Source organism: Scyliorhinus torazame, chromosome 11 (assembly GCF_047496885.1).
Source record: "Scyliorhinus torazame isolate Kashiwa2021f chromosome 11, sScyTor2.1, whole genome shotgun sequence".
NCBI lineage: Eukaryota > Metazoa > Chordata > Chondrichthyes > Carcharhiniformes > Scyliorhinidae > Scyliorhinus > Scyliorhinus torazame.
Window position 1 is genome coordinate 7,375,784 of NC_092717.1, and position 12,284 is coordinate 7,388,067.

The 12,284-nt window shown below is 44.4% G+C and overlaps 1 protein-coding gene across 1 annotated transcript in view; it reads right to left on the bottom strand.

Moving 5' to 3' along the window:
* Positions 1-443: 443 nt before the first annotated feature.
* The window catches only part of abhd5a (abhydrolase domain containing 5, lysophosphatidic acid acyltransferase a), a 30,400-nt gene continuing 18,559 nt past the window's right edge, over positions 444-12,284 (bottom strand). Inside the window, exons 4-7 of the mRNA XM_072466894.1 lie at positions 11,688-11,842; positions 9,271-9,385; positions 6,659-6,845; positions 444-1,013 (exon numbers count right to left, since the gene is read on the bottom strand). Of these exons, the coding sequence (XP_072322995.1) occupies positions 924-1,013; positions 6,659-6,845; positions 9,271-9,385; positions 11,688-11,842 (547 nt within the window). The 3' untranslated portion in view covers positions 444-923. The remainder of the gene's footprint in view (positions 1,014-6,658; positions 6,846-9,270; positions 9,386-11,687; positions 11,843-12,284) is intronic.

Genomic DNA, 12,284 nt, shown 5'->3' on the forward strand with positions numbered 1-12,284 from the left:
CCATAAAGCCTTTTGTTAAATTCAGTAGCTTGGTGTACCAGCTACAGGAATTACTTCTTGCCTGTGTTGCCGTGCCCCAGGCAATGTCCCTTCACGGCCCCAATCACCAATGATTGAGAGAAAGCAATGCTGAGGACTGATCACTGTCGATGGATTAACTTGCAGCAGTATGAGTGAAGTGATCCACTGCTACTGATGTCATTTAGTTGTTTTATCTTCACTTCCACTTCATCGTATGTGCGGCAATGAGTAACCCAATTTTAGACTAAATGTGGGAAGATCTGCAATGACACAGCAATGCATCACATTTCTCGGAAACACCTCAGACACACATTAAATTACCTTTCAGAGTGCAGGGACTGTAAATATGTGAGCAAACTACATGGAGAAAATGAACAGAGAGCGAGTGTAAAACATTTTAAAAAATAACCCACTGTCTAAGATGTCTTTAAGTGTCACTTTAAATTGATAAAATTCTTTCAAAAGCATTTACATTTTCAATTAAAACATAAATCTTTGTTCATAATCAGACCACTAAAATTATACAAACATCATATTAAATAGATGTGATAAATCGAGATTAATATTGCACAATTAAATACTGTCAAGGCAGAGGTAATCAAAAGTAAAACTCAGTACAGCAATACTAAAAAGTAGTTTTGTTTAAAAGATAGAAGGTATTGTAAGTCTTATTACGAATTTCTAAGTTTCGGAAAGGATTCTTCTTTAAGTTCAGCTTCTGGTGCAAAACTAATGTAGTTAACATTAACCTTCTTGTTTGCATTCATACATTTTGATTTAAAAATGCCGAGGTTCGTTAGCAATCCTGCAGAAATCCAACATTGATTGATGTACAGTCTGCAGATTCCCAGTGCTATGATTGTTAAAGTACAGTGCAGCAAATTCTCAATACTCTCTGATTATTAGTCTACAGTACTGCAGATTCCCAGTACTGATTGATTGAAGTCTTCTGCCTGATCAGCGTACACATAATGGCCAGCGCCTCGGATAGCCTATGAAGCAAAAAAAAAAGCCTTAATGTTGACAAAATATGTTGATCAATTTCTAGTTTTGATAGTTAATACATTTTTATATAAAGGTTGTTTTCCTGCCCTGGATTATTTGGTGTTGGTATACCAGACCACTCTCTGGGTAAACCTACATCCTCCAAAAAGCTTTTAGAGTGTCCACATCTTTGTACGTTTTTGGAGCGCTTCCATATAACAGTCAGCAAGTCCTGTTTGTCAATTGCCTTTACACAACAAACCGGCCTTACTGCTCTATAAGATTGCATTTCAGTTTTCAAAAAAAATAAACCATTCCAGCAGCCTTGATTAAAAGTATTAAAATGCTAAACAACATAACTGGGATCAAATACAGTAACATATTTATAGAACATCTTTCCTCTACCTCCTTGAATAGATAAAATTAAAGAACCCAACTTGAAGTGCCGAATTAAGTTTTTTTGGATAACATTCAATCACGAGCAGTATTTCTCTTTTCCTCCAGGTGCATCAACCTGTCTTTTCCGAGACTTTGAAACAGCGTTTTAACTTCCTTGTGATTTTGAAGCGGTATTCTCATCAGATTATCTATTTAGAATAATAGAATCATAGAATCCCTACAGTGCAAAAGGAGGTCATTCGGCCCATCACGTCTGCACCGATTCACTCCGCACTATACCCCTAACACCATAACCTAACCTGCACATCCCTGGATGCTAAGGCACAATTTATCATGGCCAATCTACCTAATCTGCACATCTTTGGACTGTGGGAGGAAACCGGAGCACCCGGAGGAAACCCACGCAGACACGGGGAGAACGTGCAAATTTCACACACAGTCACACGAGGCCGGAATTGAACCCATGTCCCTGGCCCTGTTGGGCAGCGGTGCTAACCACTGCGTCACCGTGCCGCCCTATTTTCTCTCGAAAAAAGAAAAAAACTTGCATTACTGTAGCGCATTTCACAAACCTCATGATGTCCCAAACCACCTTCTTGCCAAAGAGGTGCTTCTTGAAGTGCAGTTACTGCTATAACGCAGGAAACACATGGCTGCTGTTGTACACAGCAAGCTCCCACAAACAGCAATGAGATAATGATCAATCTATGCTTGATGGTTTTGGTTGAGGGATAAATATTGGCCGGGACATCAGGGAGAACTCCCCTGCTTTCCTTCAGAATAGCGTTGTGGGATCTTTTGCATCCACCCAAGAGGGCAAATGGGGTTAACATCTTATCCGAAAGATGGCTTCTCTGCCAGTGCAGCAATCCTTCAGTACTGTCAGCCTAAATCTCATGCTTAAGTTCCTTGGATTGGACTTGAACTCAGTCTTCTGACTCAGAGGTGAGAGTGCTACCAGCTGAATCACAGCTCTCATAGTACGAGAAATTTAACAAAAACTGATTAAAAGTGATTTACAGGGCGATAGTTTAGTTCTTAGAACTGCAGTAATTTCATTATTTAACCTACTCAAGAGGTTGGAGAGAAGAGTGTTGACTGTAAGTGTGTAACCATATTTTACAATTGTTACTTGTTTTAAGATAAATGCACTTAGTATTTTAAACTTAGTCCAAGGTCTGAGATGATGCTCTACCACTCTCAAAGGCTGCAGTGAGATCCCATATACAGGATGTCCGCTAGCTAAAAGCAATTACTACGCAGCGTTTGCTAATGGTTTCCTAAATACATTACCAAGAGCTCGCTTGTATCTCAAGCTAAGAATAGATGCTCTCAAAGAAATGGTAAGTTGGTACTTGCCCAAGATTTAAAACGTGAAATATCTAAAACTGTCTCAGATTCAAAGACTATACCTCAGATAGTGACAGTCTCGCATATGTTAATTATGCATTTCAGATATTGATAATATACTTGAGATATTGATTACGGCAAGAGACAGAGAGGAACTTGGAACAATTCTCACGGGAGAAAAAGTATTGATGGGACTAAAGGCTGACAAATCTCCTGGACCTGATGGCCTGCATCTTAAAGAAGGTGGCTGCAGGGTAGGGCATGCACTGGCTGGAATCTTCCAAAATGTCTTTGATTCCGGAAAGATATTGTGGCCTGATCTATATTAGTGGCTTGGATAAAGGAATCAAGTGCATTGCAGCCAGATTTGCTGAAGCTACAGTGAGAGGTGTGAAAGCAAGTTGCGGGAAGGACAAAGGGTCGGCGTAAAGCTTTGTAGATGGGTTAAGTGAGAGGGCAGAGGAGCTGGCAAATGAAGTATAATATGGGAAAATGTGAGGTTACCCACCTTGCTGGGAAGAATAGAAAAACAGAATATTCTTTAAATGGGCAGAGACTGCAAAGTACTGCAGTACAGAGGGATCTGTGTGTCCTTACACATGCAACACAAAAGGTCAGCAGTTGGATACAGCAAGTCATTAGGAAGGCAAATAGAATGTTGGCCTTTATTGCAAAGGAGATGAGTATCAAAGAAGGGAAGTCTTGATTTACCTGCAAGTCTTGTCACTGGACTAGTAATCCAGAGACCCATTGTAATGCTCTGGGGACCTGGGTTTGAATCCCACCAGGGCAGACGGCAGAATTTGAATTCAATAAACATCTGGAATTCTAATGACGGCCGTGAAACTATTGTCGATTGTCGTAAAAACCCGTCTGGTTCACTAATGTCCTCTAGGGAAGGAAATCTGCCGTCCTTACCTGGTCTGGCCTACATGTGACTCCAGACCCACAGCCATGCGGTTGACTCTTAAATACCCTCAGGGATGGGCAATAAATACTGACCCATGAACGAATAAAGAAGAACACTGCAGGCAGTTCAGAGAAGGTTCACTAGGCTGGTTCGCGGGGTGAGGGATTTGCCCTGAGGAAAGGTTAAGTGGGTTGGGCCTATAACCCATTGCAGTTTTGAAGAATGAGAAGTGATCACACTGGAAAAAGGATTCTGAGGATAGATGCTGAGAAGAAGGTTCCCTCGTGGGACAACCTAGAGCTGGGGGGAGGCGCAGTTTCAGAATAAGGGGCTTCCTATTTAAGATGGAGCGGAGGAGGAATTTCTTCTCTCAGAGGGTCCTTAATATTTGGAATTATCTTCCCCAGAGAGCTGGGCAGGACGGGTCATTGAATATATTCAAGGCTGAGCTAGAGATTTTTGAATTGTAGGGGAGTCAAGGGTTATGGGTAACAGGTGGGAGAGTGGAGGTAAAGCCAAAATTAGATTAACCAGGGCTTAATTGAATGCTTCGCGGGGCTGGAAGGCTGACGCCTGCTCTTATTTCTTATGTATCACATTTACAAAGTTATAAGAAAGGTTTCCTTTTAAAAATGACATATTAAATCACTTTCTGGGAAAATGCCCGGGATTAAAACAAGACCTGAGAAATCTATGTCAGCGACTTTGAACAAAAGGACTTTTAGAAACGGCACATGATTCTAATTAATAGCTCTGTTCAGATCTCCAAGGTCACTTCACGATTGTGTTTGCTGAAGAGATAAAGCGTACATGAGAGTACTCCCGAAGAAGGCGGTTTGTCAAGAAAGCTATCACATATGCTGATAGAAAACAAGGACTTCACTTATAGTCTAACAAATCTAAGAGAGAAACATCAAACAAGCAGGCTGCCCCTTGATGGCTGATTAAAACCTGACCATCAAATGGTTTGAATATGTTTCTGTCCAAATGAATGGCACTTTGAAAATGAATCACTGCGACCATCTAGTGAAGCAAGCTTGGTGATCTGAACATTTTAGCTCCAGCTATTAATTAGAATTATCTGCCAATTATAGAAGTCCTTTTGCTCAAATACTCCAATCTCAACTTCTTGGGTCTTATCAACATACATATTAGGAGCAGGAGTAGACCATTTGGCCCCTCAAACCTGCATTTGATAAGATCATTGTTGACTTTAATTCTACATCCCTGTCTACGCCCGATACCTTTAACTCTCCTGTCAATCAAGAAACTATTTAACTCATCCTCAAAAATATTCAATGACACTTCCTCCGCTATTCTCTGGGGAAAATAAGTATTTTAAAATCCTGTCTCCTGGTCTTTTCCACAAGGGAAAATACTTTTTTTATGTATCCACCCTGTCAAGGATTTTGTGTGTTCCAATAAGATCACCTCTCATTGTTGTACCCTCCAGAGGACTATGGTGATGGATCATGGTGATGGTTTTCCTAGAGTGTGACAAATACAGTGTTTTAAGGACCGTATAAATGTTTGTATATAAGAACATAGGAGATAGGAACAAGAGTATCCATTAGGCCCCTCAAGCCTGCTCCACCAGTCAATTTGATCATGATTGATCTGATTTTGGCCTCAACTCCACTCTGAACAATTAGGTCAGAAAAAGGACTTGATTTGGTCAAATTACAAACAGTTTTTTTCTCTCAAAAAAGAGGTCAAGAGAGAAATCAAAAGGGGTCACAAGGAATCTGGCACGGTTCAGATTAGCCAATGATGGACGTCTGCCAAGTGAGAAAGTGCCAGGAGTGAGACGTCAACAAGTTAAAGTAGTTTGGACAAATTTTTATTTCTTGTATGTAGGAGTGCCGTCCCTCTGATCAGAGAGGCTGACGTCAGCATCGGCTCGTGTGTACGTGAATGGTGAGATGGGCTGAGAGGATCAGAGAACTGGTTGCAGAGCTCAGTCTCTTGAGTGAAGAAAATCAAGCCAATTGACAAAGTTTCAACATGGTCAATTTTCCAGGCTTGTTTCTGGTGGAGTGTCAAACTGCTCAAGGTTCCACAGAACTAGAAAACAAATATAGACAAATTGGCCCACGGTGGTGCTATAACCTGCACGGGTCTCACGGAATAGGGGTGATCCACTGTCCCCTGGAGCAGGCAGAATACCAGCTCCTCTGAGAAGGGGAGCATGGTAGCATAGTGGTTAGCACAGTTGCTTCACAGCTCTAGGGTCCCAGGTTCGATTCCCCGCTGGGTCACTGTCTGTGCGGAGTCTGCACGTTCTCCCCGTGTCTCTGTGGGTTTCCTCCGGGTGCTCCGGTTTCCTCCCACAATCCAAAGATGTGCGGGTTAGGTGGATTAGCCACGATAAATTGCCCTTTGTGCCCAAAAAGGTTAAGTGGGGGTAATGGGGAGAGGGTAGATACGTGGGCTTGAGTAGAGTGCTCTTTTTAAGGGCTGGTGCAGACTCGATGGGCCGAATGGCCTCCTTCTGCACTGTGAATTCTGTGGTCTATGGGACGGGGTAACGTTGACACAGTTCACGTGCCTTAGTCGGCAAGTCAAGCACCGACTACAGAAGACCCAATAGGCAACTACTGTAACCAGTGCATAATAGTTAACGTGATAAATAAAATAAGTTGTTTTCTCTATAGCTCAGTGTGGACTCCTCTCATTGCCCCTTACAAAAGGTGGCTTAATAAAATCTAAATGAATTTCTGTTGGTGGCACGGTGGCGCAGTTGTTAGCACTGCTGCCTACGGCGCTGAGGACCCGGGTTCGATCCCAGCCCCGGGTCACTGTCCATGTGGAGTTTGCACATTCTCCCCCATGTCGGCGTGGGTCTCACCCCCACAACCCAAAGATGAGCAGGTTAGTGGATTGGCGACGCTAATGGTCCCATTCTCGATGAACTGGTGCAATGGGTCTTGCGGGCACACAAACTGACTCTCGAGCGAGCAAGTTTTGAAAGAAAATCTGGTATTGTTTACTTACGATTATGTTGACTGAAGATTTTGGTCTTAGGGCTTTGATCTGTTTTCCCGAGTAGCCATCTATGCAAGAGCGTGCTCCATAAATTGCTGTGATGGAGATGTCCTCTCGTATCTGATTAATCCTCAACAGCATTGGTTGTTTTGCCCACCCATTAGGTATGGTCATGTTCTTGAAAGCAACTTCACCACTAAAAATATGGAGGAAAAGAAAACTTGGTAGGGTTCTTTCCATTCTCATGTAACCCCCCACATTCAACTGGGATAGATTGAAAAGTCTGACAGCACTTTATAATAGCCACTGTGTGACTGACTGTCGGAAGGAATTTGAATGGGGTGTTAAGTTCTCCCGATTTCTGAGATGAAGCAATTCATTGCAGAGAGAGCTCTGACACTTCAATTGGTATTTGGATGAAAAATTGTCAACATTTAACCCAGTGTACGCAGGACAATACTTTTCACTGTACCTCGGTACACGTGACAATAAACCAATCCTATCCAGTGCTTCCCAAACGTTTGCCCAATACCTAAGACTTCATGGGGCCCCAGAGTGAAAACTGGGGGCTGCTGGTTAGAGTTACAGAATGCTTGGAATGCAGTGAGGAGCGGTTTGAGGCTTGGTTAAAAGCTGCTGCGATTGCCCCAATAAAAGTAAAGGCCCACTGTTTTACAAGCTGTGGTTGCGGAAGCAATCAGGCCTCAGACAGCAGCCCATTACGTCACACCCAACAACAGGGGGAAAAAAAGCACAAACGTTTAAAGTGGCCTCACAGTCACCAAGAGTCAGTCAGAGCTCCGGGACCGGTATTGCTGTCTCGGAGCTCACAACCCCAGAATCCCGTCCCTCTGGGGGTTGCGACATACAGTTTTGGAACCCCTGATTTAACCAGCTAACCATAGCATATCAGTGATTGAATTTTCCAAGTCGCCCCTGTTAATGGCATCAAAGCTCGACCCTATTATTTTCTGTTGGGTGTCATCTTTTTTTTTTGAGATCGAGCAACAAATTTCAACAGCCAGGATTCACGGCCAGCGGCAAAGCGACAACAATCCCGACCGACCTTGAACGAAGCTGTCCACAACGATCTAACAATTGCTGCAAGGTGGATTCCACCTTTCTCAATATTAATCTGAATTTGGCACCACGTTAACGGGATCACCAGGCATCCAGTGATGTCACCAGGCAGGATAGACAAAACTACTCGGATTAAAGTACTGACAGATAGATATCGGCCAATACGTCAGGGACAACTCCCCTGCTCTTCTTCAAACTGGTGTCTTGGGCTTTCCTACGCCCACCTGTGGGGACATGCCTTATCTGAAAGACAGCACTTCAAGCAGTGTAGCGCTCCCTTAGTACTGCACTGGAGTTTCAGCACAGGCTTGTGTTCCTCTACTGGAGCGGGACAGGAACTTAGGCCAATTGCCTTAAATCTGCATCCTCTGGTTTTCAATCCTTCCACCAATGGAACGGTTTTCCCTATCTACTCTGTCCAGACCTCCCATCATTTTGGACACCTCTGAAACTGACTGTGTAGTTGATAGTGAAGATGTAGTTGTTGACTCTAGAATGTTATCTTTGGGTTGGTTAAGGGGCAGAAGAGTAGCAGATGGAATTCGGTCCCGAGACGTGTGAGGCGATGTATTTGGGGAGGGCAAACAAAGCGTGAGATTACTCAATAAACAGGAAGATATTGAGAGGGGCTGAGGAAGTGAGAGACTTTGGAGTGCATGTCCACAGGTCCAGGAACGTGGCAGGACAGGTGGACAAGAAAGCAAATGGAACGCTTTCCTTTATTGGGATAGATATTGAATACAAAAGCAGGGATGTAATGATGGAACTGTGTAAAACACTTTCGGCACAGCTGGAATTTTGTGTACAGTTCTGCTCAACAAATTACAGACAGGGCAGAATTGCTTTGGAGAGAGAGAGAGCGGGGGAGATTTGCGGGGGGGAAGTTGCCAGGGCTTGAAAATTGCAGCTATGTGGAGAGATTGGAGAGGCGAGGGTTGTTTTCCTTAGAACAGAGGGAGGCTAAGGTATTACCTAATGAGGTGTACAGAATTATGAGGGGGCTAGATAGAGGAGACAAGGAAAGACTCATTTCCCTCTAACTAAGGGATCAACTACCCGGGGTGTAGATTTAAGGTAGAAAGATGAGGGGGGGGACATAAGAAAGACATTTTTCACCCAGAGGGTGATGGGTGTCTGCAATTCACTGCCTAAGTTGGTGGTTGAGGATAAAACGCACGTCTCACTTAACAGATACCTGGATCTGCATCTGAAGTGCTGTAACCTGTGAGGCTGTGGACCGGATGCTGGAAAGTGGGATTAAAATGAGTGGCTGGTTTCTTTTTCTCTTGTTTGGCCGGCACAGACACGATGGGCTGAATGGCCCTTTTTCAGCGCCATTACCTTTCTACGGTTCTATCAAATCCCCACTCAACCTTCTCTTCTCCAGGGAGAACAGCCCCTGCTTCTCCAATCTATGCAAACAACTGGCATTGCTGCCTTTTATGGTTCCGCTCACATAGATGCCAGTAAGCTGCAGGAAATTATCATGCTGGAAAAAAAGAACTCAAAAAACTAGCAGCACCGCTGCGTCATGTGCTTACCTGGGAGTTTGCGCGTTACAGTGATAAATGTACTCGGTGACAGTGTTTTCATCTTCGCACACTGAAGAGAACTTTTGCTTGAAGTCTGGCCTTAATCGCTGAACCAGAACTGGACCTATGATAGATGTAAGAAACATTTCCCCACTGAAAGAGGGTTAATTGCCACAGATCTTTGTTGGGCAAGGATATCACGGGATGTGGAGCACAGGCAGGTAATAGATTTGAGGTACAGATCAATCAAGGTCTCTTTGAACAGTGGTGCAGGCTCAAGGGGCTGAATGGGCTCCTCTTGTTCCAATACAACCCTCCCCAAGGAGGTTAAGTGGACGGAGTACAGCCCCTGAAGGATGGCATTTATGGAAAAACATTTGAAGCATTTGAGGGAGAAGGGAGTAGAGGGTCACAATGGTAGATTTAAATGAGGAAGATGGGAGGATTGAGTGGGGCACTGTCGATCGTCGTTAAAACCCCACCTGGTTCACTCGTGTCCTTCAGGAAAGGAAATCTGCCGTCCTGACCTGGTCTGGCCTACCTGTGACTCCAGACCCACACAGCAATGTGGTTGACTCTTAACTGCACCCCTCTGAAATGGCCGAGCGAGCCACTCAGTTCAAGGGCAATTAGAGATGGGCAACAAATGCTGGCCCAGCCCAACGATGCCCACATTCCAAGAACGAATTTTAAAAAAAGAATCCAGCTACCAGCAAATGGCGCGCGGCCGAGAAACATACGGCTGGGAAACGGAGAATCCCGCCCAGTGTATGTCCGGCATCAAAATAGTTTAGTTTCCACAATTTATTGCTGCAAATTAGTCATTATATGAATATGATTTCCTGACCAGAAATTTTGAAAAGAAGTTTATGTAAAAGGCTACATTTTCCATGAAGTGCCTGTCTGTTACTTCCCCAGTACAATGTTACAGGGGGTAATCCTGTGGAGCAGAGCTGGCTCGAGGGGCCGAATGGCCTACTCCTAATTCGGATGTTGTTCATATTCTCACAGAAAACCTTCAGCTGCTTAAACTTTGAGAAGTTTTATCAATGCCATCCGTTCCTTTGCTGATGGCAAGCACAGGCCCTGGCCCACTGCACGGAATAACTCTCAGCTAACCAAAATACTGTGCAAAACGTTCATATTCCATCAGACAAGTCAGAGGAGTCACACACGTGCTGAGAGCAAGTCTGTCCAGCGCTCCGCTCTGACGCTTCTGCGTGTGATGGTATATGTTGCCCTCTCTCAATATCGAATTTAGGATATGCAATACTAACATAGGAGTGGCCTCATGTACAGCACAGTAGCACAGTGGTTAGCACAGTTGCATGCAACACTGTGTGTATTATTCTGCAACTAAGGTACTGCTCCGCATCACTAGGATATTCTGTAAAAGACCCAAGGCCCTGTGCTTTGAATAGGAGTGCCCTGAGGGCAGCACGGTAGCACGGTGGTTGGCACGGTTGCTTCACAGGTCCGGGATCCCAGCTTTGATTCCCGGGTCTCTGTTTGTGCGGAGTCTGCGCGTTCTCCCTGTGTCTGCGTGGGTTTCCTCCGGGTGCTCCGGTTTCCTCCCACAGTCCAAAGGTGTGCAGGTTGGGTGGATTGGCCATGCTAAATTGTCCTTAGTGTCCAAAAAGGTTGGGTGGGGTTACTGGGTTATGGGGATAGGGTGGGAGTGTGGGCTTAAGTAGGGCGCTCTTTCCAAAAGGGCCGGTGCAGACTCGATGGGCTGAATGGCCTCCTTCTGCACTGTAAATTCTTGATTCTATAAACACCAGCATGAACTGGATGGGCCGAATGGCCTGTTTCTGTGATGTACATCCTATGTAATCGTAAGGCCTTTTTTTGTCAATCTCTAGGTTGTTAAAGCAACAACCTGGAAACAGTGAAGTAAAATATGGGCTGCACGGTAGCACAGTGGTTAGCACTGTCGCTTCACAGCTCCAGGGTTTGATTCCCGACTTGGGTCACTGTCCGTGCGGAGTCTGCACGTTCTCCCCGTGTCTGCGTGGGTTCCCTCCGGGTGCTCCGGTTTCCTCCCACAAGTCCCGAAAGACATGCTTGTTAGGTGAATTGGACATTCTGAATTCTCCCTCTGTGTACCCGAACAGGCGCCGGAGTGTGACGACTAGGGGCTTTTCACAGTAACTTCATTGCAGTGTTAATGTAAGCCTGCTTGTGACAATAAACATTTTTTTTTTTTTTTAATTAAAAATTAAAATATAAACCAAATTTTATTATTGTAGGAATCCAAAGGCTTTTATTCCAGCCACACATTATCTGTGAGATATAACTTCTAGTATGAAAGTTAAAACGTATTTACTCATATCCAGATTACGGCTGCAACACTATGAAGGAGAGTAAATTTGCTGGTGTAATATATTTCTGACTAAGCAGGATATAATACAGTGATTCTTCCTTACCAAATGGCCCAGCCAATCTCAGACCCGCCAATGGGTTGAATGGGCTCAGGATTGCACCCAGGGCTTTTATCCAGATCGGCATTGGCCGCTCCTGTTCTGTGTGGTTAAGTCGCTCCGGAAAACCCCAAGGTTCAACCAGAATAAGGTGCTTCACCCTGAACAAAGCAGATGCATTCACCGTTACATGTCTCTACAATAGCCACTTATGCACCGGTCTTACTTAAGGTGTCTGGGGTATGATTTTCCTGATATAAGACTTGCATTTCTATAGTGCCTTTCACAACCTCAGGATGTCCCAAAGCACTTTACAGCAAATTAGGAACATTGTGAAGTGTAGTCACTGTTGTAATGTAGGAAACACCGCAGCCAATTTGTACACAGGAAGCTCCCAGACAATGAGATAATGGCCAGAAAATCTCCGTCTAATGATGTTGGTTGAGGGAGAAATATTGTTCCAGGCCACTGTGGAAAACTTTCTGCTCTATTTCAAAATGCTGCCATGGGATATTTCTGATCCACCTGAGTGAGCAGACTCGGCCTGGGTTTAACATCTCAGCCATAGGGCGTCACTTCCAACAGTGCAGCACTCCCCCATTA